Raw genomic sequence first — 25,744 nt, 5'->3', positions numbered from 1 at the left:
ATTGATTTTGAGAGAGAGGGGAAGGGGATGGGAGGGAAAGAGAAAGAGAGAAATATCAGTGTGAGAGAGATACATCCATGTGTTGCCTCTTGCATGCGCCCATTCTGAGGCTGGGGAACAAACCTGCAATCAGGTAATGCCCTTGACAAGGAGTTGAACCCGAGACTCTGTTGTGCAGGCCACCACTCTACCATTGAGCCAAACTGGCCAGGGTGGGACATCTTTTTTTATGCATGTAAGTAAATAATTGAGGGTATTTACTTCTATTTTTCCTCTTTAAATCTGTTGTGACTTGTTTACCCTGACTAGGTCTTTGGAAATCTAGGAAAAAACAGCCTAGAGCAGTGGTCAGCAAACTGCGGCTCGAGAGCCACATGCTGCTCTTTGGCCCCTTGAGTGTTGCTTTTCCACAAAATATCACGGCCTGGGCGAGTCTATTTTAAAGAAGTGGTGTTAGAAGTTTAAGTTTAAAAAATTTGTCTTTCAAAAGAAATTTCAATCGTCGTACTGTTGATATTTGGCTCTGTTGACTAATGAGTTTGCCGACACTGGCCTACAGGTATTCCTAAAGTCATAGGCTTTGTATACAGCAGTGCCTAAGATATGTCAGCCACCCAGGAATTTCAAAAGACCTGGCAGGTGGAATTATCATGTTGGTCACTGTGATAGAGGGCTGACAGATAGTAGTGTGAGCATACCTGTGAAACAGTTTCAGGAAAAAACTGGTTCTGTGGACTAGTGAGTTTCATTTTCATTCTGTGCAGTCTTGTATATCTTAAGTGTGTTAGAACACTTCCTCTAACAAAATATGGGATGAGTGATGTTAGTAACAGCTAAGACAGGAAAGAATAACTTAAACTACATATAAGAAATGTAGCCTGTCAAGGAAAGATTTCTGTCATGATTTCAGTAAGGAGGAAATTATTTAATGATTTAAATCATTTAATGATTTTGTTGAGTACTTAATATTTTCCAGGCTCTGTGCTAAGGCATAGGAGTACAACTAAAGGGTTGATCCTAAAATGAGACCCAAAAGTACAAACACTAATAATAGGCATGATGTTATCTTTTTTTAGAAGTATTTGTTCTTTTAAAATTTTTGTTTAGCACAGTGATACCCTGTATTGATGGAGTGTGTGTGTGTGTGTGTATGTGTGTGTGGGTGTGTGTGTGTGGGTGTGGGTGTGTGGGTGTGGAGGGGTGGTAAATAAAATTTTGAGTTCTAATTGCCCGACCTGTGACTATAGTACATATAGCCTTATGACATCCAGGGCAAGGAGTGAAAATCTGGTGTTCCAGAGTGGGAGATGTGGTCCATTTGCCATAATCCTTATTTTCAGTGTGTCTGGGCCATCAGCCTGCTATTACTACAATTCAGGGGTGGGTTAGGGAAGGAGAGATAGGACGAAGAGCCTAGTTCCCTGCACTGCCTGTCTCTATTCTTAAAATAAGCTAAGTGGCTATATAAATGTAATAGATGGTCCTGGAATTCCCCAAACCAATGAATTCCTTTGCCAAGTACTTTTCCCCCCCATAGAACATCATTATAAATGGGTTAAGTTCTCAAATTAGGCTTTTCCCTTCTCTTCCAAAATCTAATATTTTTCAAAAATTTTCTAAGGTAAAATAAAAATTTCATGAGCTTAGGCTATCTGTTACATTATGGGGAGAGAAATCAGGTATAAGACAGGAAATAGCCCTCTCCCTATACCTTCTGTATCTAAATCTCTGAAAGCTTGGCTGTGTGTATACAAAGGCCTGTGGGTGTTCGGTGAAGTCAGCTTGATTCTGGTTATCACATCAGCATTTGGAAACTGCTGACCTCGTCTGAACGCTTCACTTTATAAAGAAATAAAGGTCTAGTTCATATACCTATTTAATACCTGACTACATCAAGAACTCAGCTCTCCTGATTATCAATTTGCCCATTACTTTTTTCTACTGTACATTGATTCCTCTTCTATATCATTCATTTAGCTAACGAACAAACATTTATTTGGCACTCTTTCGGTCAGGTACTTTGTCAGTAAGGGAGATTTCATACTGAGGGCTATGCTTCTTTGGAGGAGGCAATGTAATATAGTAGTTGAGAGTGAAACTCTGGAACCAAAGTGCCTGATTTATCTCCTCCCCCCCCCTTTCTTATCTGTCTGTATCATTTCCTATCTTTGTAATCATGGTAAGTCCATGGCAACCTCTTTGCCACAATTTCTTCATTTATAAAATGAGGATGTCCACATTAATATATTCTTAGGTACTTTTTATGATTTAAGAAGAAAAAAGATAAATGTGGCAGTTAGGAAATCAAATATACAATACATAGTGGGACTTTGTACAAAGCAGAAGGGTATTGCTCTTTCCCATTAAAGAAATAAATAGCCAAGACTGTGGACTGAAAGGTCCCAGGTTCGATTCCGGTCAAGGGCATGTACCTTAGTTGCGGGCACATCCCCAGTAAGGGGTGTGCAAGAGGCAGCTGATCGATGATTCTAACTCTCGATCCCTCTCTCTTCCTCTCTGTAAAAAATCAATAAAAATATATTTAAAAAAAAAAAAAAAGATGTTTCTAACTATCCCTCTCTCTTCCTCTCTGAAAAAAAAAAAGAAAAAAAGAAAAAAAAAGAAAAAAAGAAATAGCCAGTGTAGGATTAATGTTGGCTTCATGAATATAGAAGAGGAAGGGAGGGAAGAAAGATGTCAAAGGAGTCTGGAAATGTTATCTCTTTTCTGAGTGGCCATGTACCTTGCTAAGAATTAAGGATGCTGTTTCTTAGAAAGAAGAGAATGTATTTTGGCATCTGCTCTACCACAATAACAGTATGAATTTTTATAGCTCTGATTGAATTCATTTGGGTATACAGGCTCAATGGAATGTGAATCTGAGTAAATCTGTTCTTCATCAGTAAGGGAGATTTCACATTGAGGGCTATGTCAGTATGTTTGGTACGGGAATGTGCCATTTTGTTAAGCAAAGTACACTCATCTCTTCATTCATAGCTGCTTAAACATTTTTGCTTGAGAGCAGCAACTTTTCAGAAGATCTGGTTTATTAGCTGTCTTTCCTAATTGAATTTTAGGTTCTAAGGGAGTTAAAATGATAAAAATGAAGTACTGTCTTTGATTAGTTAATAGTATGAAGACTGTAGTAGTATTAAATAAATCATAGCTGCTTTGTTGTTATTATTATAAATATTTGGTTAGATCATCTTCAAATTCCCTTCCAGTTTAAAAATTATCACTTTATTCTAGTCTTCAAGTATTTTATTTCAGTAATGATGGTGACTTTGATAATTTTTGCCTTTTTAAAAATAATTTTGGCTTTGTTTTAAATATGAACCATTCTTATTGTTTTAAATTTCTAGTTCTCAATTTTGAACCATATGGACTCTCCTCTTCTTCATCTGGCTTTACTGGACGACAGTCTCCTGCTGGCATTTCTCTGGGTTCAGATATATCTGGAAACAGTGCAGAGACAGGGCTGAAAGAGTAAGTTCCTTTCTTATTAAACATGAGAACATAGGAATATCTAAATGTCTTTAAATGTAGAGGGGTTCCTGAAAGCTAAATTCTGCTTGGGCTTTTGTTTCTACTTGCTCTCAAAGTGTTGATACGATACTTTAAGAGAGTTTGCGCCCTGCCCTCGCTGGTTTGGCTCAGTGGATGGAGCATCAGCCCATGGACTGAAGAGTCCCAGGTTCGATTCTGGCGAAGGGCACACACCTTGGTTGCAGGCTCTATCCTCGGCCTGGGTCAGGGCGCATGCGGGAGGCAGTCAATCGACGTGTCTCTCACATAGATGTTTCTTTCTCTCTGTCTCTCTCCCTTTCTTCCATTCTCTCTCTCTTTTTTGAAAATATATTTTTAATGATTCCAGAGATAAAGGGAGAGGGAAAGAGATGGAAACATCAATGATGCCCTAGCTGGTTTGGCTCAGTGGATAGAGCGTCAGCCTGCAGACTAAAGAGTCCCAGGTTTGATTCCTGTCAAGGGCACATGCCCTGGTTGTGGGCTCGATCCCTAGGTATAGGAGGCAGCGAATCAGTGATTATCTCTTATCATTGATATTTCTATCTCTTTCTCCCTTCCTCTCTGAAATCAATACAAATATATTTTTAAAAAAAGAAAGAAACATCAATGATGAGAATTATTGATCAGCTACCTCTTGCACACCCCTCTACTGGGGATAAAGCCCATATCCCTGGCATGTGCCCTTGATCGAACTTGAATCTGAGACCCTTTAGTCTGTAGGCTGGTGCTCTGTCCACTGAGCCATATCGGCTAGGCTCTTCCACTCTCTTTAAAAATCAATGGAAAAATATCATTGAGTGAGGATTAACAGAAAAATAAATAAATAAAAGAGAGAGAGAGTTTGCTTATTTCCAAGACAGCATAGGATGTATACAACCTTTACACATAGTAATGATGTGTGTGTTATTACTACATATTGTATATATGTGTGTGTATAATATACTTAAAGAATTATATCACAACTTATATACCCAGGTGAATAGTGAGGATATAATTCTACATTTCTCATAATCAACTTTTCCTAACAATCTCATTGGAAGATTCACAGATATAGAGATGAACATAAAATAAGGTGATTGACTTTACCTGAGGAAGCTGTGTGCTTTACTCAAAATGCTTTTAGACTTTCTTTCCTTAAAAATTGGTGATACAGATGTCTAAACGTCTTATGGTAACCTTTTAAAATAGGTTTTGATTTTGGAAATACAAATAAATTACTCTCAGAAAGATGATTAAATTAAATGAGATAATTATGTAAAGTGCCTCATATAGCTGAGTACATAGTGATTAATAAATGGTAGCTGTCATTATGATTATCCAAAAGCTGAGTTTATCAAATAAAATTTCTGATCAATCTGGATGACTTTGATCGGTATTCTGTTGTGATATGAAGTAAATGAAAATGGCTTTCTTGTTTGTGTAGGAACTTTTTCTAAAAGAGTTCAAGTGTTTTGAGTAATGGCAGCATTGTTGGAATAAATGTGATAAAATCTCAAAGGTGACAACTTTCAAAGATGATATTTGAATTCTTAGTTTTCACATATTCATTAAGGAGTCATTCATCCTATGTAGTGTTCATCTTTGCATTTGCGGTCTTCCAGGGAGATGGTTATAAGAAGTATTTCTCAGAACAAAGACACATAGATCATGAGGAACATAGAATGATATGCTGAATGAAGTGGCATAAGTTCAAATTCTCTTCCTTAGTCTTTTTTCCCATTCTGTGGACACCCATTTTTCCCCCCAGACATTTAATTTTGGTATTCCAAGCATGGGAAGCAGGTATGGTTTGTAGGCATCTGATAGTGGGGGTGATTGCAATTAAGTACCTCAGACAGGGCACTGAGGGGCAAGGGAAGGAGAGACAGTAACGCTCCAAACCCAGGGAGGAGACATGGTCCCTTTTACCTGCATAACAATTGACAGCATCTGCTGTTTAGTATTGAACTAAATACTAATTTAGTATTTAATTCATAATTACCATAAAATGGAACACAAGGGTACATTTACAATGCTTTTCCAAAGAGGTCCACAGCTCACTCATTTCAGACTAGTGGCCCGGTCTGAAATTAAAAGGGAATTAGAGGGGGAAATTTTTTTTAAAAAATTTTTATTTATTTTAATTTTTTAAAATATATTTTATTGATTTTTTACAGAGAGGAAGGAAGAGGGATAGAGAGCTAGAAACATTGATGAGAGAGAAACATCGACCAGCTGCCTCTGCACACCCCCCCATCGGGGATGCGCCCACAACCAAGGCACATGCCCCTGACTGGAACTGAGCCTGGGACCCTTCAGTCCACAGGCCGACGCCCTATCCACTGAGCTAAACTGGTTTCGGCTAGAGGAAAAATTTTAATTAATTAATTAATTAATTAATTATTATTTTAAAATATATTCTATTGATTTTTTACAGAGAGGAAGAGAGAAGGATAGAGAGTTAGAAACATCGATGAGAGAGAATCATTGATCGGCTGCCTCTTGCATCACCCCTACTAGGGATGTGCCCGCAACCAAGGTACATGCCCTCGACCGGAATCAAACCTGGGTCCTTTCAGTCCGCAGGCCAATGCTCTATCCACTGAGCCAAACGGGTCTCGGCTAGAGGAAATATTTTAATATTGCTATTTGCCCTTTTTGTATAATAGAAGTGTCAGAGATGAAAGAAAATTAGTAAAATGTTTATGAAAATCTCCCTTCTGTGGTAATTGGCCAGGTGAATCAGCTTTAGGGAGGAGACAGTCACTCTTCCGTATTCTCTGGCAAGCTGATAGTGAAGCAGTTGCCAGCCCAGTTTAGAATTTCTTACCCTAAGTCCTATTATAGGCAGCACCATACCTCAAAGGGGAATTCCTAGAGCTGAGTTTAAAATATGTCCCTAATTTTTTGAAGGTTTCTTGGCCAGAATTTACTTCTGAGTTCGAATGGTCTGAGCCCAAAATAATACCATTTGTATTAGTTTTTTTTATTATCAAAATCCAGACCAAGATGACTCATGTTTAAAAATATTTTTTATATGTTTTATATCATATTTTGTATATGCAGGCTTTATGTTGCGCTCTTATTTGCTTGTCTGCTTTTTACACTGTACAGATGAAATGAGCCAGAAAAACCTTTAAAATAGCTCAAGGCTACTTTTAGGCTTATTTTTCTTCTTTTTTCTCATTTTGCCCTTTATTGGGCATTGGGTTTCCTGAGAAGCACACGGAGTGGTGGAATTTAGCATGTAGAATATTAAGGAGTACCCTTGAGTTCTACCTATGGAGGGAAGGGGAAAGAAGCAGGTTTGGGCAGAGGAAGTAGTTAAGATGCCATGCAGTGCAATGGCAGATTTTACTGACCCCATGGGGAGCTCTGAAGCTAGAATGGCCCTTCAGAGTTATCCTCAGGTGGGACAAAATGGGTGGACAGGGCTCCGCTTAAGTTTATCAGTCACTGCGTGTGAGTTGCTCTGGAAGCAGCGTTATATTGGGTCGGCAACTAAGTAATTGCGGGTTTTTTAAAGAAAAAGACAATTTTTTTATGGAACTAAATAACTTTATTCTGTAATGTATTGCCCATTTTGATCAATGACCTTTTGCCATCTTTCAGGCAGCATCATAATCCCACGTTCAAAAAACTTCTGGTTTTTATTAGCAAAAAACTGAATCAGGTACGATTTGACATCATCATCATTATTGAAATTTTTACCATTCAAGGAGTTTTGTAAAGATCGAAACAAAAAGTAATCAGATGGTGCAAGGTCAGGACTATATGGTGGATGTGGCAAAACATCCCAACCAAGCTCCATTAATTTTTGCCGAGTGACCAAAGATGTGTGTGGCCTTGCATTGTCATGATGGAATACAACACCTTTTCGATTTGTCAATTCGGGCCACTTTTCTTTAACTGCATTGTTTAATTTCGTTAGTTGTTCAATGTAGACATCAGAATTGATCGTTTGGTTGGGTGGTAAGAGTTCAAAGTAGACAATTCCTTTGTAATCCCACCAAACTGATAACAAAACCTTCTTTTGATGAATATCAGCTTTTGATGTTGTTTGAGTTGGTTCACCTGGCCTGCTCCACGATCTTTTCCGCTTGATATTGTTGTAAACAACCCATTTTTCATCGCCAGTTATCAGTCGTTTTAAAAATGGATCATTTTCATTACGTTTCTTTAGCAAATCGCAGCTGCTAATGCGTTGCGTTAACTGTGATTCTTTCAGTTCGTGAGGAACCCATGTATCGAGTTTTTGAACATAGCCAAGTTGTTTTAAGTGATTTTCAATGCATGTATGTGATACATGAAGCTTCTCTGCAATCTCACGTGTTGTACTGTGACAGTCCGAATTGATTATTGCTTTGATTAGGGCGTCATCAACTTCAACTGGACGACCAGAGCGTTTTTCATCTTTGAGTGAAAAATCACCAGAACGAAATTTGGCAAACCAATTTTGACACTGCCGTTCTTTTAACGCTTCGTCACCATAAACAGCACATAACTTTTTATGAGCTTGGGATACGTTTTTCCCTTTGTGGAAATAAAAAAGCAAAATATGACAAAAATGTTCCTTTTGATTTTCCATTTTTCAACGAACGCCAAACAAAAACTACAAAACAGATCAAAAAACTTTTTTTACTGATTAACAGCTGAATAGCCAACTATCAAATAACAAAATGTGTTTTACATTTGTACTACGTCTGCAAACCTAAAAATTCAACTGAAGCCATATATGTGTGAAACCCGCAATTACTTAGCTGCCGACCCAATATTTGGTGAGGTGGTCCTGGCCCCTGAGGCAGTGAGGGGGTACACTGCCAACAGCAGGGACAATACAGTCTTGCATTGAAAAGAGATCTGTATGGAGCTTACTGATGCCCAACATACCTGCCTTTTTTTTTTTTTTTTTAAACTAGCATTTGAGCTGAAGCCGGTTTGGCTCAGTGGTAGAGCATCGGTCTGCGGACTGAAAGGTCCCAGGTTCGATTCCGGTCAAGGGCATGTACATTGGTTGCGGGCACATCCCCAGTAGGGGGTGTGCAAGAGGCAGCTGATCGATATTTCTCACGTCGACATTTCTAGCTCTCTATCTCTCTCCCTTCCTCTCTATAAAAAATCAATAAAATAGATTTAAAAAAAAAAAGTTAAACTAGCATTTGAATCATTTATTAGTAAAACTTGGGGACTTGCTTTTTAAAAAAAAATCATTAAAGGATATGTCTTGGCAAACTGGGTTATAGAAACTCTGTAATCCTGCTGTGAACAGTATGAATCCCTTTGAATTGCTGCTGGTGAGCACCCGAGAGATCCTGGGGGTCGTTTTTTCCCCTTTTTTTCTTTTTCTTTTTAAATGTAATAAATCTTTATTGTTCATATTATTACAATTGTTCCTCTTTTTTCCCTCCATAGCTCCCCTCCACCAGGTTCCTACCGCACCCTGTGGGCCCCCCCCCACTGTCCTCATCCATAGGTGTATGATTTTTGTTCAGTCTCTTTCCGCACCCCCCATTCACCTTTTCCTCCAGATAATCGTCAGTTCATTTTATTTCTATACCCCTGATTTTATTATATTTACCAGTTAATACTGTTCATCAGATTTTTTATTCCCTTGGTTTTTAGATTCACTTGTTGATATTTACATATTTGTTGTTCATAATTTTTATCTTTATCATCTTCTTCCTCTTTTTAAAGAATACCTTTCAGCATTTTACATAATTCTGGTTTGGCAGTGATGAACTCCTTTATTTTTTTTATTTTTTTATATGTGAAGCTCTTTATCTGGCCTTCAATTCTGAATGATAGTTTTGCTGGTAGAGTAATCTTGGTCCTGGGGGTCGTTTTAGTGGCTGCCATGAGCATTTCTGGATCTGCTCATGCAAGGACAACCAGTTTTCTTATAAGAGTTGATAGATAATAGTTTTTTTATTTTATTTTTTAAATAGCTTTTATTTTATTTTACTTTCTTAAATATACTTTTATTGATTTCAGAGAGGAAAGAAGAGGGAGAGAGAGAGAAACATCAGTGATGAGAATCACTGATAGGCTGCCTCTTACAGGCCCCCCATTGAGGATTGAGCCTGCAACCCGGCCTGGGCATATGTCCTGATCAAGAATTGAACCATGACCTCTTGGTTCCTAGGTTGACACTAAACCGCCGAGCCATGCTGACCGGGCTATTTTTATTTTTTTAAATACATTTTTATGGATTTCAGAGTCAAAGGGAGAGGGAGAGAGAGAGAGAAATATCAGTGATGAAAGAGAATCATCTATCGGCTGCGGCTGCCTCCTGCATTCCACCTCCCCCCCCCGCCCCCCCTTGCCCTTCCCCAGGAATTGTGCCCTCAACTTGGGCATGTGCTCTGACCGGGAATTGAATTGAACTTTGACCTCCTGGTTCATAGGTTGACACTCAACCACTGAGCAAACTTTTTAGAAAATTATTTGGTACCTGAAAGAAAGAGAGAAATGAAGATAATTGTAAAGGACCATTTAGAGCAAAATTTATCGAGGAGGAATGGACTGATTCCCTGAAGATGATTCTTTATTAACATTCAGATTTTCTTTCAGCCAATTAGTACTTAATAGCTATTAGTTCTTTGTTCAATTTGAAATATAAATACTTATTTTTGTTTCTGGCATTGTACAGAAAATCAAAGTGATCACGATTTTAACAAATTAGAAGGGAATAATAATCAGTAAAAACATTTCTGAATTTTTTTTTTTAATGATTTGCCTGTCTTGTAGTACAAATTTCCAAAATGTTATTTTGGACCACAGCAGGGCTACTTAAATGAGCCAAGTGCCAAGGACACACATAGTTCTTATATAAACATAATAGAGACAAACTTTGGCTATTTCAGCCTGTACTTATGGTTATATTAGACACTGCAGATTCATAACTGTCACTTTGGGGACAGCAGTAAGTGAGCCCAAATTCTAATCACTACTTTAATTCTTCTTCAACTCAGATATAAAAACTTCCTAATGTTCATGCTTTTTAAAAAAATCTTACTTTTTTTTTTTTTAAAGTATATTTTATTGATTTTTTTTACAGAGAGGAAGGGAGAGAGATAGAGAGCTAGAATCGTCAATGAGAGAGAAACATCAACCAACTGCCTCTTGCACACCCCCTATCGGGGATGTGCCCGCAACCAATGTACATGCCCTTGACCGGAATCGAACCTGGGACCCTTCAGTCTGCAGACCGATGCTCTATTGCTGAGCCAAACTGGTTTCAGCTTACTTTTTTTTTTTTTTTTAAATGAATCAAACCTCACTTCATTTTTATAAAGGTGCATTGTAATAGTTGAAAATGTAGCCAGTGTTTATATCAAGAAAACCTTTTGGATTAAAGGTAAAGTTACACATTGGATTGGATTTGAATGATTTTTTTTTGCAACAGGATTTTATTTGATGAATTTATGTATGGTTAATTCTCTCATTGAGTAATTATAGCTAAAAAAGTTAAAGAGTCATTTCTCATCTTTGACTCATCAGAATTGAAGATATTTTGCAAAGTCATTGGGGTTAAGGAACTGATTTACAGTAGTTCTATTTGTGGACACCTTATGTAAGCAATTAAATGAAAATTAAATGATCTAAATTTTGAACTATGTCTAGAGTTCTGTTGTCCTAAATCCTTTGTCTGAAGGATGGTGGAAGGAGGGGTGCTTGGCTGTAAATAAAATAAAATCTAGAGATCTAGGTTTTTCTTTGTGCATACAAAATAAAATATAAAAGCGGTTCCTAAAAGGCCATGGCAATGAGAGGTTTTTTAAAAATGCCTCAGGAAAGTAATGGCTTAGCAGTTACTTAAATTGACTTGATTTCTTTATCGATCTTCTTAGGACAAGTAGCTTGAAGCTGGAAGGTATACAGAAATTGTGGGGGAAAGAGGGCTATCTTCCCAAGAAGGAAAGCAAAACTGGTGAGGAAACTGAAGCTCCGCCTATTCCTCAAGAGAGCGTAATAGAGAATGTAGATCAAACTATAACAAAGAAGGACCCATCTCAACTCCTTACCCAATCTAAAGAGGAGAAAGAAAAGCAGCTGCTGGCATCATCATTGTTTGTTGGGCTAGGATCAGAAAGTACAGTCAATTTGGTAAGTAGCCAGTTATATTCCTCTGAGAGTCTGTGTCCCTGTTTCACATAAAAAACCTTGTTCTATGAAAGCTCTAGGCCACTATCTATATATATATAGTGGGAAATGGCTTTCCCAACTTCAGAGCCACCAATGGCACACCTTTGTATTCCTGAAAGAGAACATCTCATTGGCTCAGCTTGAGTAAAGTGTTCTCTCTAGTCTGTCTAGTCAGCTAGGACAAGGGGCAGGGCCCAAATAAAGTTATAACTATAACTAAGAATATTCTCATCCCAGTGAGTGAAGGATAGTTCTCAGTGGGAGAGGGAGTCAATAATAGTTCAACAATATTGATTTGTATGGAAAAAGTACTTGTCAAAATTGTTTTTTGTTTTTTGTTTTGTTTTTACAGAGAGGAAGAGAGAGGGATAGAGAGTTAGAAACATTGATGAGAAAGAATCATTGATCAGCTGCCTCTTGCACACCTCCTACTGGGGATGTGCCCGCAACCAAGGTACATGCCCTTGACCGGAATCGAATCTGGGACTTTTCAGTCCACAGGTCAACGCTGTATCCACTGAGCCAAACCGGTGTTGGCCAAAATTATGTTTTTAATAGTGAAAAATAGGAGTCAAATTAGGTGTCTAACAGGAGAAAGGGTACATAAATTATATTAGCTCAGCATATTACTCAGCCATTAAAAATGATAAGTACTGCATTATAAAATAAAAAATACTTAGGATATATTAAAATAATATAAAATTCTATTTACACCTTGCTTATGACTTTTAAGAAGATAAAAGTGTTTTGAGATTTAATGATTTATAGAAAAATGGAAACTACATTCAGGCATTAAGATTCTGGTGATTTTCAAAAGTTTTTATCCTAATGTATTATTCTCATAGTAAAAGAATGAAAAATATATTTTATTGATTTCAGGGAGGAAGAGAGAGAAAGCTAAAAACATCACTGATGAGAGAGAATAATTGATTGGCTGCCTCTTGCACAATCCCTACTGGGAATTGATCCTGAAACCTGGGCATGTACCCTGATTGGGAATCAAACTATGATCTCCTGGTTCATAGGTTGTCACTCAACCGCTGAGCCACACCTGCTGGGCAAGGTACTATTTTTGAGCGGCTGAAAATTCCATGTCATTTTCCATTTGGTAGTCTGATGAACGTATACTAGTGCAAAATTGTGATTAGAGCTACATTTTCTTCAGTTTTACATTATTCCAGGTCTTTCATCCTCTTTCTTCCTCAGTGGAATTTTCTCTCCATCCCTGTTGACACTAGGCCAGACTCCAGGCTACATTGTTTACCTGTATCTCTGTGTTTTACAGATCCCATTTCTGTCAGACTTGATACTCATTCCCTCCTAAGAGAAAACAAATGCAGCCTAACAGTATTGCTTGCAGTAAATGGCGTAGTGTCACTCATTTTAGGAGATCCTTGGCTGAAGTCTTTGAGTAGGCTCAGAGCTTTCTGGAGCAACACATTACCTTCATTTAAAACATGTTTCTTGTTCATGTCTCTCAGCCACAAATTTAATGTATTTTCTATCTTAACTAAGTACTTTTCACTGACTGTAGCTGTAACTTTCGCTGTTTGAGTTGCTACCGCAGACTAGTACACATTTATTTTTTCTTCCCCACAGTTTCACAGATAAAGATTTGTTCCTAGCAACCTCAGCATATGATTTTTTTGGTTTTTTATTAAGTTAAGAACTTTCACCTTGTCATTTAAAGGAAGCACTGTATTGCTTCTCTTTGGCATATCTAATAAATAATAAATAATACAAGAATAAACTCTGTGTTACATTGAGCTTTTTAACATTTCTTTTATTTTGTGTGTTATTTATTTTTATTTTAAAATATCTTTTTATTGATTTCAGAGAGGAGGGGAGAGGGAGAGAGAGAAACATCAATGATGACAGAGATCATTGATCAGCTGCTCCCTGCACACCCCCTGCTGGGATTGAGCCCACAACCTGGCATGTGCCCTCACTGGGAATGAAACCATGATGTCCTGGTTCATGGTTGATGCTCAAACATCCAGCCATGGCTGGGCTGATTTTATGTGTTATTAAATGAGAAATAAGATTTAGCTAGTAGTTCAATGTTATATAGCTGTCAGAATTTCAGGGCTTAAGATTTTATTTTTCTCTGATGTCTTTTTTAATCTGTGCTTTATAGATAGAACTTTAGCAAGCTATTAAATTGCTCATTTGAAATTAAGAAAAATGTTTAAAACTAATGACTAGAAAGATGGTTTCTTTTTATATTATTATGTTTCATTTTCACAGCTAGGAAAAGCAGATACCACCTCTCATAAGTTCAGAAGGAAATCAAAAGTCAAAGAAACCAAAAGTGGAGAAACAGCCATTGCTCATAATATGACCCGTTCTTCCTTTAGTTCTCCTACAAATGTGACTTATGAAGAAGATTATTATTTGGATAATTTGCGGGATAGAAGAGACAAAGAATTAAATGATTTTACTCTCAGTGCAGAACTTCTGGATTCTGAGTCACTCACAGACCTGCCCTTGGTTGAGAAACTCTCAAATTGCAGACCGTCTACACCTTCTTTGTTTGCTGATGACAACATGGAAGTTTTTCACCCTCCTCAATCCACCACAGCCTCACTTGCCAATGAAATCTCCTTAGCTTCTTTGTTGGAAGAAACTACCGAACACATGCATTCAGATCTTATGGAGGTCTGCAATAATGACACCATGTCATTGTCTTCTTACAAAATTTGGAAAGATGATTGTTTATTGATGGTGTGGTTAGTTTCTAATAAGAGTGGTTTGGAGTTGGAAGGTGTTAACTTAGAAATTGCTCCTGCAGAAAATTTCAAGGTATGACAATGCATGGTTTGTTATTTCTTGCCTTAGTGTTTGTTTAGTGTTTCTGCTGTTGGCTCTTCTGATGGTTTATGCATTTTTTTTTTCACATTCTTCCTTCCTCTTCAGCAAAAAAAGTACGAGATATGACAGATTATCTAATTAATTTGTGTAGGGATGAATTATCCAAAAGATTCAAGGGAACATAATAAAGGTTGTATTGGAGAAGGCCACAAATACAGGGTGGGCAAAAGTAGGTTTACAATTGTGAGTATGTGAAACACAGAGTTTATTCTTGTATTATTTATTAATTATTGCATTATTTTCCATGTGAACAACTGTAAACCTACTTTTGCTCCACCCTATATAAAATGAGTATTGATAGAGCACAGCAGTTATAAATATAGACTCTTGACTCAGACTGCTTATCTTGGAATCTTGCTTCTGCTGCTTATTAGCTGTGTTCCATGGTCAAGTTATATGCCTGCTTTGTGCCGTAGTTTCCTGGCATTTAAAGTGAAAATATTAGTAGTGCCTTTGCATTATAGAGCATCAGGCTTCAGTTGTTTCTTGCCTGGCTCCAAGATACTGCCACTGTAATTTCTGGAAATCATGCTATTTGTGTTATTGTGTGGCTGTTCTTGCTGGAGTTACAATATTTGACCAGTAGATCAGTATTCCACAAAACTGACCTAATTTCTTCTGTGAGCTAGATTGTGTTGAATAGGGTATTACCTGGGCCTGACCAGGGCAGAAGTTCTAGATTTGCATAAGAATCACCTGTGGAACTTAGAACAAAACAAAACCAAACCCAATTCAGTTGCCTGAGTTCTACCACCAGAAGTTGAGTAAGGGTGGAGAGTGGAAAGGGAAGGCACCTGTATATATCTTTTAACTCTCCTAGCTTTAAAGATCTGGTGCTAGCCAGGATTGAGTGCCACAAGACTAGAGTTTAATACATATTTTTTGGTTCTTAAATTATACAGAGGCTTTCTTGTAATGACATTTGTTACATATTTATTTTTCTCTGCACTATTCTTGATTATCTGTGCTAGTGAATTTTTTCTCAAGTGAAGTTGTTATTCATCTTCATAATGTAGTAATTATTAACATCTCACAGTAATGTGCTTTACTTCAATTAAATAGAAATTTGGTATTCATACGATAGTCTATATTGATCCCTTCTTTAATTCTTGTATCACTTTTATCTACAGATCACTGAGCAACCCGGATGCTGCTTGCCTATAACAGAAGCAGAGAACACAAAAAACTTTCAATATCGTGTGCAGATGGAAAAGCCTTTTACAGAAGGGACTCTTTCTGGTTTTATAAATTATCAAGTGATGAACACTCATGCTGTTCAGCTAGAATTTTCAGTAAACTTATCCCTGTTAGATTTCATTAGGTAAGTATTTTCTGGAATGTTAACTCGGGTTATTCAGTCATTCAGCAAATGTTCATTGGGCCTATTTTCTGGACAGCAGTACTATGCTAGGTGTGCTAGGGAGTATAACAATTCAAAACTAGACACAGCCCCTACTGTCCAGCCTAGGGAGGAGGCATTTGAACAATCATATCAATACATATGTAATTGTGAATTTTAGAGGAAATAAATGGTACAGTGACCAATTACATTATGGGACTCGATTTAGGTTGGGGTTGGTTGGTGATTCTGGATAACTTCTGAGAGAAACTAGTATTAAAGTAATGTTTAAACTGAAATAACTTTAAAGATTCCACATGGGTTTTCTTAAAGTTTTTCAAATTTCTCATTTGTATTTCATTTATTTGATTCTCTTTATTAAGCTTTAGAGATCTGCAAGAAAATTATTCAGCAAAGTTATTATTCTTGTATTAGACACTAGTGGCCGAGTGCTTGAAATCATGCCCTCGGGGCAGGGGGTGTCCCTCATCCCGCTCTGCACCCTCTTCAGTCTGGGATTCCTCAGGGGATATCCAACTGCCAGTTTAGGCCTGATCCCATAAATTGGCAGTTGGACATCCCTCTTGTAATCTGGGACCACTGGCTCCTAATCGCTCTCCTGCCTGATCGCCCCAATCCCTTTGCCTAACTGCCTGATTGCCTCTAACCTCTCTGCTGGCCTGATTGACCTTAACTTGCCCCCCTGCTGGCCTGATTGACCCTAACTTGTCCACCTGCTGGCCTGATGGACTCTAACTTTCTCCCCTGCTGGCCTGATCACCCCTAACCACCTCTGCCTTGTCCCCTGGCCCAAGCTGCAGTCTGACCTCCCTCTGCGGGAGGCGACTTGGCAGATCAGGGGAAGGCGCTGCCCCCATTACCCTGCTGCTGCTGCCACTGCCGGCCTGAGCCTGGGCCCTTCGCAGCCACTGCGGCTTTGTCCGGAAGGATGTCCAGAAGACACCTGCCCTAATTAGCATATTATCCTTTTATTATATTGATGATTATATTAGTATTTAGCATTATGTAGCACCATTCAGTTACCAAAATAATTGAAAACAACCGCCTAACTTTTCTCTCATTTAGTGTTACGAATATATTATACTGTATTCAAACATTTTTTTATTTTATTTATTGGGTCGGCAACTAAGTAATTGCGTATTCTTTAAAGAAAATCAAAGACAATTTTTTCATGGAACTAAATAACTTTATTCTGTAATGTATTGCCCATTTTGATCAATGACCTTTTGCCATCTTTCAGGCAGCATCATAATCCCACGTTCAAAAAACTTCTGGTTTTTATTAGCAAAAAACTGAATCAGGTACGATTTGACGTCATCATCATTATTGAAATTTTTACCATTCAAGGAGTTTTGTAAAGATCGAAACAAAAAGTAATCAGATGGTGCAAGGTCAGGACTATATGGTGGATGTGGCAAAACATCCCAACCAAGCTCCATTAATTTTTGCCGAGTGACCAAAGATGTGTGTGGCCTTGCATTGTCATGATGGAATACAACACCTTTTCGATTTGTCAATTCGGGCCGCTTTTCTTCAACTGCATTGTTTAATTTTGTTAGTTGTTCAATGTAGACATCAGAATTGATCGTTCGGTTGGGTGGTAAGAGTTCAAAGTAGACAATTCCTTTGTAATCCCACCAAACTGATAACAAAACCTTCTTTTGATGAATATCAGCTTTTGATGTTGTTTGAGTTGGTTCACCTGGCCTGCTCCACGATCTTTTCCGCTTGATATTGTTGTAAACAACCCATTTTTCATCGCCAGTTATCAGTCGTTTTAAAAATGGATCATTTTCATTACGTTTCTTTAGCAAATCGCAGCTGCTAATGCGTTGCGTTAACTGTGATTCTTTCAGTTCGTGAGGAACCCATGTATCGAGTTTTTGAACATAGCCAAGTTGTTTTAAGTGATTTTCAATGCATGTATGTGATACATGAAGCTTCTCTGCAATCTCACGTGTTGTACTGTGACAGTCCGAATTGATTATTGCTTTGATTAGGGCGTCATCAACTTCAACTGGACGACCAGAGCGTTTTTCAACTTTGAGTGAAAAATCACCAGAACGAAATTTGGCAAACCAATTTTGACACTGCTGTTCTTTTAAGGCTTCGTCACCATAAACAGCACATAACTTTTTATGAGCTTGCGATGTGTTTTTCCCTTTGCGGAAATAAAAAAGCAAAATATGACGAAAATGTTCCTTTTGATTTTCCGTTTTTCAACGAACGCCAAACAAAAACTACAAAACAGATCAAAAAACTTTTTTTACTGATTAACAGCTGAATAGCCAACTATCAAATAACAAAATGTGTTTTACATTTGTACTACGTCTGCAAACCTAAAAATTCAACTGAAGCCATATATGTGTGAAACCCGCAATTACTTAGCTGCCGACCCAATATTTTTTAATCCTCACCTGAAAATATTTTTTCCATTGACTTTTAGAAAGGGTGGAAGGGAGAGAGTGAGAAAAAAAGAGAGACATACACATCAACCTGAGAGAGACACATTGATTGCCTCCTGCACGTGCCCCAAATGGGAGCAGGGATGAACCTGCAACTGAGGTACATTACCTTGACCAGGTATTGAACCCAGGACCCTTCAGTCCATGGGCTGATGCTCTCACCATTAAGCAATCCAGCCAGGGCTGTATTCAAACATTTTTTTAAATGAAGACTGCTTGAACTAAGAATGCAAAATACCTGGGATTGTCTGTAAAACTTTTAAACTCTCCACACTCCAGTTGTGTTAAACTACAGTTTTTGCCTACTCTTTGAAGTCTTTTAGTATGAACATGTCTATTTATCTGTCAGTATTTATACTCAGGTTGCTATATAAGAACTTATATTCTTTGACTGTGAGGTGTCTCCAAGGGTGAGCATTCATAACCCGAAGAAGCACAATATATATAACAATTCTTTTGTATATATTAATAAAATCCTCTGTCTTTAAAAATATTTTCCTAATTATAAATATATACATATTATAAAAATGTAAATGCTGTAGAAAAACATAAGTAGAATGTAAAAGTCCTCTATAATTCCACTTCAATATACCACAGTATTAGCTATTTGATCTTCAGTCTCATGGATCATTTTAAAATATGTACACTTGCTAAAATCTTTTCTCTTGGTTTAATTTACTTAAGGTGCTGGGTCTTTATATTTGCACTCCTGTGTATGACTTTTATAGCGTGCCTTCTTATCCCCCAACCCAGAGTGTATATGAAAGAAAAGTTTTTGTTATATTTGATTCATGAAATTACTTGGTAACATTTTACTGAAATCACTAATACTCAGAAAAAGAACTAGGTGACTTATTGAAAAAACATTTGCACTTTAATAACATTTCTTGCTTTCTTCAGGTTGGAGGATGAAAAAATAGTTAGCATTCCAATCACGTTTTTAGTTTAAAAACATGATTTTTTTGTGGGACCCAGATTTACAGTAATTGTTTTATTCTCAGGAATCGTTTAAAATGTATGTTTTTTTGTTTAGAATCATTTCATTCTTTTGGACATCAATCTAATTTTAAACATTATTTTCAGACCATTAAACATCTCAACTGAAGACTTTGGCAAACTCTGGTTATCCTTCGCAAATGATGTGAAGCAAAATGTAAAAATGTCAGAATCTCAAGCTGCTCTGCCTTCTGCCCTGAAGACACTGCAACAGAAACTGAGACTTCATGTTGTTGACATTATAGGTTCGTAGAGTTACGAAAAGGCAATCCTGTGTTTATAAGGCTTTCTCACAATCAGAACACAGATCAGCTCTTATAAGTATCAGATTTCTTAGAGCCATATTTCATATTATTAGTATCTTTTAGAGGAGTGTGTTCTTCAGATTTTATTAAAGAATTTTTGTGGTAAAATACACATAACAAAATTTGCAACTTTAACCATTTTTAAGTGTACAGTGTAGTGGCTTCAAATACTAGGTATATCGGTTAATAATGGCGGATTTTGTAATTAAAGAAAACACGATAATTTCAAGAGAAAGGTCAAAAATGCTTATTCAAAGTAATGTCCATCGCTAGCTACACATTTCCCCCATCTTTCAGGTAATTTGTGGATACTGTCTCAATAGAAGTTTTCTGTTTTGAGGCAAACCATTCAGAGACCAAATTTTGCACTTCATTTGTTTTAAAGTGCTGCTCAGAAAGTGCACACCCATCGATTGGGACAAGTGGTAATCTGAAGGAGTAAGGTCTGGTGAATATGGGATGTGGGTTAATACTTCCCAGGCAAGATTTTTTATAGTGTCTTTAATTGGTTTCGAGGTATGTGATGGTGCTTTGTCATGAAGCAAAATTACTTTGCCGTGTCTTCTGGCCTATTCTGGTCATTTCACGATCAAAGCATGGTTCAGATTCATTATTTGTTGTCGGTAGTGATTAATATTAATGTGTTCATCTGGTTTTAGAAGCTCATAATACACCACACCCTCTTAACCCCACCAAACGCAGAGCATTATCTTCTTTCTGAAGCGATTTGGCCTTGCAGTCGATGTTCATGGTTGACCTGGATCAACCCATGATTTTGTGCATTTTGGATTCTCAAAATAAATCCACTTTTTAAAGTATATAAACCAGTCTTCACAAATATATTGAGATGGAGCATGTTCACAATAAGCTTCCTAAAGTATACAATAACTTTTCCTTCAAAATAAAGTAATGACTTAAAACTTCCTGCAAATGCTCTTTTCTTTGGCACTTAATTTGATATTTTTAAGCGTAAAAATATCTATGATGTTAACACCTTCAGCAAATTTGACATGAAGTTTTGAAGCTTGCTGTCAATGCAATAAAATAGCATATATATCAAATCGCATATATATCAATGTATGTGTAACCCCATCTATTGAAAAAAAATCTGCATTATTAACTGGTACACGTAGTATATTCATATTGTTATGTAACTATTGTCACCATCATCTCCTGAGCTTTTCCTTCTCTCCTCACTAAAACTGTACCCATTAAACAATAGCTCCCATCATCTCCCTCTCCAGTCCCTGACACCTACCATCATCCTATTTTCTGTCTCTATGAATTTTACAATTTTAGATACCTCATAGAAGTGGAATCATATAATAGTTTCCCTTTTGTGATTGGCTTATTTCACATAACATAATATCTTCAAGGTTCATCCATGTTGTGGCATGTGTCAAACTTTCCTAATGAATACTTTTCCATTGTATAAATATATCACATTTTGTTTATCCATTCATCTGTCAAACACTTGAGTTGCTTCCACTTTTTGACTACTGTGAATAATGCTGCTGTGAACAGAGGTATACAAATATCAGTGTTCAAGTCCCAGAAGTAGAATTGCTGGATCATATGGTAATTCTACATGTAATTTTTGGAAAAATAGTATTTATTATTTTTAAAAATGCTTTTTTGTTGATTTTAGAGAGAGAAATGAAGGGAGAGAGAGAGAGAGAAACATCGATGAGAGAGAAATATCAATCTGTTGCTTCCTGTACACCCCTTACTGGGGATTGCATCTGCAACTCGGGCATGTGCCTTGACTGGGAATTGAACCAGTATCCTGGTTGATGGGTCAGTGCTCAACTACTGAACCACACCAGCCAGGCTATCATATTGTTTTTCACAACAGTGGCATCATTTACATTTCCATCAGCAATGTACAAGGGTTCAAATTTCTCCAGGTCCTCACTAACCCTTGTATTTATTTATTGTGATAATTGCCATCTTCATGGGTGTGAAGTGGTAAGTGGTATTTCATTGTGGGTTTGATTAGCATTTCCTTAATGAGCAGTGATGTTGAATATCTTTTCATGTGTTTATTGGCCATTGTGTATCTTCTTTGTAGAAATGTCTCCTGAAGTTCCTTTGTATTAAAGAATTTTTAATTTTTGTTGTTTGTAGGCAGTGAAGGGCTGTTGGCCTGTCAGCTGCTCCCATCCATTCCCTGTTTGCTGCATTTCCGAGTTCATGGTGACGTATTGGTCCTATGGTTTAGATCCTCCTGCTCTACACTTCCCGACTATTTATTGTATCAGTGTCAAAAGGTGATGGAGGGATCCTAGCAGAAGCTCTTATGTTTTACTCCATCGAAACAAATGGTTTACATACATAAACTTATTTACCAAAGTAAATAATTCATGGTACTTCTAATGAAAGTGGGGATAATTGCAAATTGTGGTATTGTGTGTTTCCTTTATGATTCCTGATCAAGAAAGATCCCCAAGAAACTGTATTCTTAACCTTTTACTCAGGATTGTACAGTGTGTTTGGGTCCTGAAGAGTGACCCGAGCTAATGTTATAAACTGCTAATGCTTCATATATCACTTAGTGTAGAGGGACTGAAAATATTTATTTTGTTATAAGTAATTTTATAGCAAATTTACTCTAGTGCTAGTCGATTTGTAGTCAAGTCAAGTTTGAATTCTGCATTTATGTGGGAGAGACATGGAATTGATAACCCCAGACCTGATTCACATTAGGCTTTAGAATGCAGTGTGTGCTTTCTGGTAGGCAAGTCATTACTTTCAATTATATTTTGCTTAGATCAGTGTTGTACAAAGTTGGCACAGCACACACTTAGTTCAAAAGATCCATGAGCATGCTGGGTATTGGGGATCCAATCTCTGATACAGTTATTATGGATAACTTGCTATACATAATTGCAGATAATTTGGCTACAAAGTTTGTTTTCCATTTGTGTTTATTTTTAATATTAAAAATGAATCACTGTATTTTTATGTTAAAAACTCAGAGCCATTTACAAAAATATTATCATAGAGAAACAAAACCCATAAGAGCACACAGTACTACAGCAAACATATAAAAGGACTTTTTAGTTATGGCAAATCTTTTAGTTAGTTACCACTTTGGTTCTTTTAGCAAGTTGAAATTTGTGATTAGAGTATAAATGGTAAAACCATTTTCCTGGCCTTTAAATCCACTAGTACTCAGTGGATGCAACCGAAACAGTGACTAAGTATATCATACAGGTCTTCAGTAAAATACATAATTTTCATGTCATAGTTGTGCCTTTGTGGACTCTGTCAGAACTATTATCAGTCTAATATGGACCAGAATCTTGAAAATGTGCATTAAGGTTAAAAACGGAAATAATATTTTATAAAACCTTATGGTGCTGTGGAGATATTTATTATTTCTCTTTCTGACACTTCACCATGGAGACTATTCGGGTAATATAGTTTTAAGTTACTGAGGCTAGTGCTCTGGTCACTTGGTACTGTTTTTCGCCCAGGCGTGGAATTCTGGTTTTAGTTTATCTCATTAATCATAGCTGATCTGAAAGATGCTAAGGGGATTTCCCAGAGCTGATAGATTTCATTAGTTATTTGTGTCTAGCATATTCCTTCCTAAAAGCAAAACAGTATTTTTTGAAAATTAAGTTTTAAGTTATTCATTTAAAAAAATGGCATACCTTGTTACTTTCTTGCTTTTAAAAACACAGCAAAATCTTGTTATAAAAGCAATGTAAAGTGACTGGAATTTCTGGTGTAGGTTTCTCCTTTTAAATAGAAGGTGAGATTCATCCTCAAGCTCCTAGCAGTGTCACAGGGAAGGGAACATGTCTGTGGAGGTGTGGTGGACACTGGTGGCTTCATCATCAACTTCCTCTTTATTCCTGCCTCTGTCAGCAGCACCCCCACCTGATTCTGCTGTTGCTCTGACAAAGAGATAGGAAGTGCCCTCTCACTTAGCAGAGGGATGCAGTTTGTGGGACAGGTGATGCCCCGATTTTTGTGCCCTTACTTCCATGTGTTTGCCTGGTCACTGAGGCTGGGTTGAGTGCAGAGCAGTGGATGTAAGGTGCCCAGCAAACCTGAGGACAGCTGAGCTGCTGCTTTGTTACAAGAGTGCAGCAGCAGTTGTCATGAGGGACATGCTTGGCCTATAGATTGTCTAGTGGTGAGAGACGTGCGGTGGTAGGTGAGGGCTGGGAATGCGATTTTGGGTCTTCCAAAGGGAGCGTGGTGTTATTTTGTTCTTTCTGAACCCACTAAATAAAAAGTAGGGTTACAGGATTTCTACTGAAATGTTTAGTAGAATGTTTACAATTTTTATATTTTTATGGTTTTAAAAACAATGTAGAAAAGAGTAGATTTTAAAAAACTTCAGAGCACTATATTTTCTGTCTAAACTAATTCAGTGTTTTAAGTTCTAAATCAGACATCACTAAGTTTTTTTTATATTATAGATATGACTACAAAGTAAGGAGAATGATTGCTGTTGTTAGCTCATCTCCTCACCGTATAGTCATAATTTAGTCAAGTGAAGGGGCATCATCTGGAATAAAAGCGAGGGGTGGGGTTACTCACCTGTGTGAATTTTGTGCCAGGCATCTTTGCTGAGAATGCAGGTCGCAGCAAGTGTGAATCTGGAGGGAATGAAGGGAAGACAGCAAAGTCTTAAGAGCAGGTGGAAGGATCAAGCTCCCACCAGAATAGTCCCTGCGGAGGAGGGCAGAGCAGGCTCAGGGAATGTGGGTCTGAGTAAGGATCCTTCTGAAAAACTGCAGATGGGAGCTGAGCGGGTACCAAGTGCTTAAGTGCCAAGCGTGCCAACCACAACCTATGCTCTGCAGAGGAGCATTGTTTTAAACAATATTCTGTCATCTACCAAAATAGTTGTGGTAAAAATGCAGTATTTTATTTTTTCCTTTATTTTATTTCATGTCAATAATATTTAAAAATATTGAGCTATTTGTCTTAATTTTTATCGATAAATGTGGTCTTTGTCTCATGATAGTGAGCCACTAAAGTGCACTGAACCTATTCATATGTCTTTAAGGTGTTTTGCTGTGTTAAAATTTTAGGAGGGAAAAATGCAACGGAATAACATCTTAGAACCATTAATTGCCTTGTCTTGGAGTTGAATTCTGTAATTTGAGATAATTCAGTTAAACATCTAATAAATACAAAGTGATCTATACTGTTCTTTGGTCTGTGCATTTTTTACCCAAATATCTGAATAATAAGTGGTATTATTCAGTAGTTTGATAAGCATTAGCTAAAAAAAAAAAAAGTAGAAACAAATGGAATGGGATAAAAAGAGTAAGTTACTCATTAAGGCCCATAAGAATCTGCCCTAATTAGTTATTAAAAATAAAGATATTGCTGTTTTTATGTTATGTTCTGAGAGAACTTTGTGGGCTTCCAACAGGTTAGAGTGTGGATGATCTTCAGGTGCCTGTCCAGACCCCTTGCTTTCAGTCTGCCTGGCCAGAGATCCCAGAGTTCTCTTTCATTCATGCCCTCTCCTTACAGCTGCCTCCAGATGGATGAACCACAGCAAGTCAGATAAGATTCTGGATCTTTGGGCCATCTTGTTATATGCATATTGTAAAACACAAAGCTAGATCAGAAGTGGCTTTTAAATCTCACTGATTTATGCCTCCTATTGGCTAAATGTAGGGCAGGAAAACATACTAGTACTAAGATTTGAAGCTCCATCTTTGGGGCACTGAGGAGTTTAAACGCCGACAGTAGTAATTGAAAGGAAAAGGGCTCTTGAAGGGCAGAGTGGCTTACAGCCAAATGGACCAGGGTTAATGGTTGAAAGTTATTGGTTTGTATGCATAATAAGAGACTGAGCTTTTTACGTTGGAACTACCTGTGTGTGTGTGTGTTGATATTTTTACAGAGAGGAAGAGAGAAGGATAGAGAGTTAGAAACATCGATGAGAGAGAATCATCGATCAGTTGCCTCTTGCACACCCCTTACTGGGGATATGCCTGCAACCAAGGTACATGCCCTTGACAGGAATTGAACCCGGGACCCTTCAGCCCCCGGCCGACACTCTATCCACTGAGCCAAACCGGCTTCGGCTATCTGTATATTTTTACGTCCTTTTTTGT

General features: G+C 37.5%; 1 protein-coding gene across 7 annotated transcripts in view; it reads left to right on the top strand.

The window, feature by feature from the left end:
* Nucleotides 1-24,819, top strand: part of AP4E1 (adaptor related protein complex 4 subunit epsilon 1) — a 72,748-nt gene extending 47,929 nt beyond the window's left edge. For all 7 annotated transcript variants that reach the window (XM_036442140.2, XM_036442134.2, XM_045582515.1 and 4 more), the window contains 6 exons: nt 3,363-3,486; nt 11,358-11,613; nt 13,900-14,454; nt 15,654-15,844; nt 19,432-19,589; nt 21,777-24,819. In XM_036442140.2, coding sequence (XP_036298033.1) covers nt 3,363-3,486; nt 11,358-11,613; nt 13,900-14,454; nt 15,654-15,844; nt 19,432-19,589; nt 21,777-21,937 — 1,445 coding nt within the window. In that variant the 3' untranslated portion in view covers nt 21,938-24,819. The remainder of the gene's footprint in view (nt 1-3,362; nt 3,487-11,357; nt 11,614-13,899; nt 14,455-15,653; nt 15,845-19,431; nt 19,590-21,776) is intronic.
* Nucleotides 24,820-25,744: the final 925 nt, after the last annotated feature.

Source organism: Pipistrellus kuhlii, unplaced genomic scaffold, assembly GCF_014108245.1.
Source record: "Pipistrellus kuhlii isolate mPipKuh1 unplaced genomic scaffold, mPipKuh1.p scaffold_m20_p_1, whole genome shotgun sequence".
In the NCBI taxonomy this organism is placed as follows: domain Eukaryota; kingdom Metazoa; phylum Chordata; class Mammalia; order Chiroptera; family Vespertilionidae; genus Pipistrellus; species Pipistrellus kuhlii.
The sequence above is the reverse complement of the archived record's forward strand: the minus strand, read 5'-3'. Positions and strand labels throughout refer to the sequence as shown.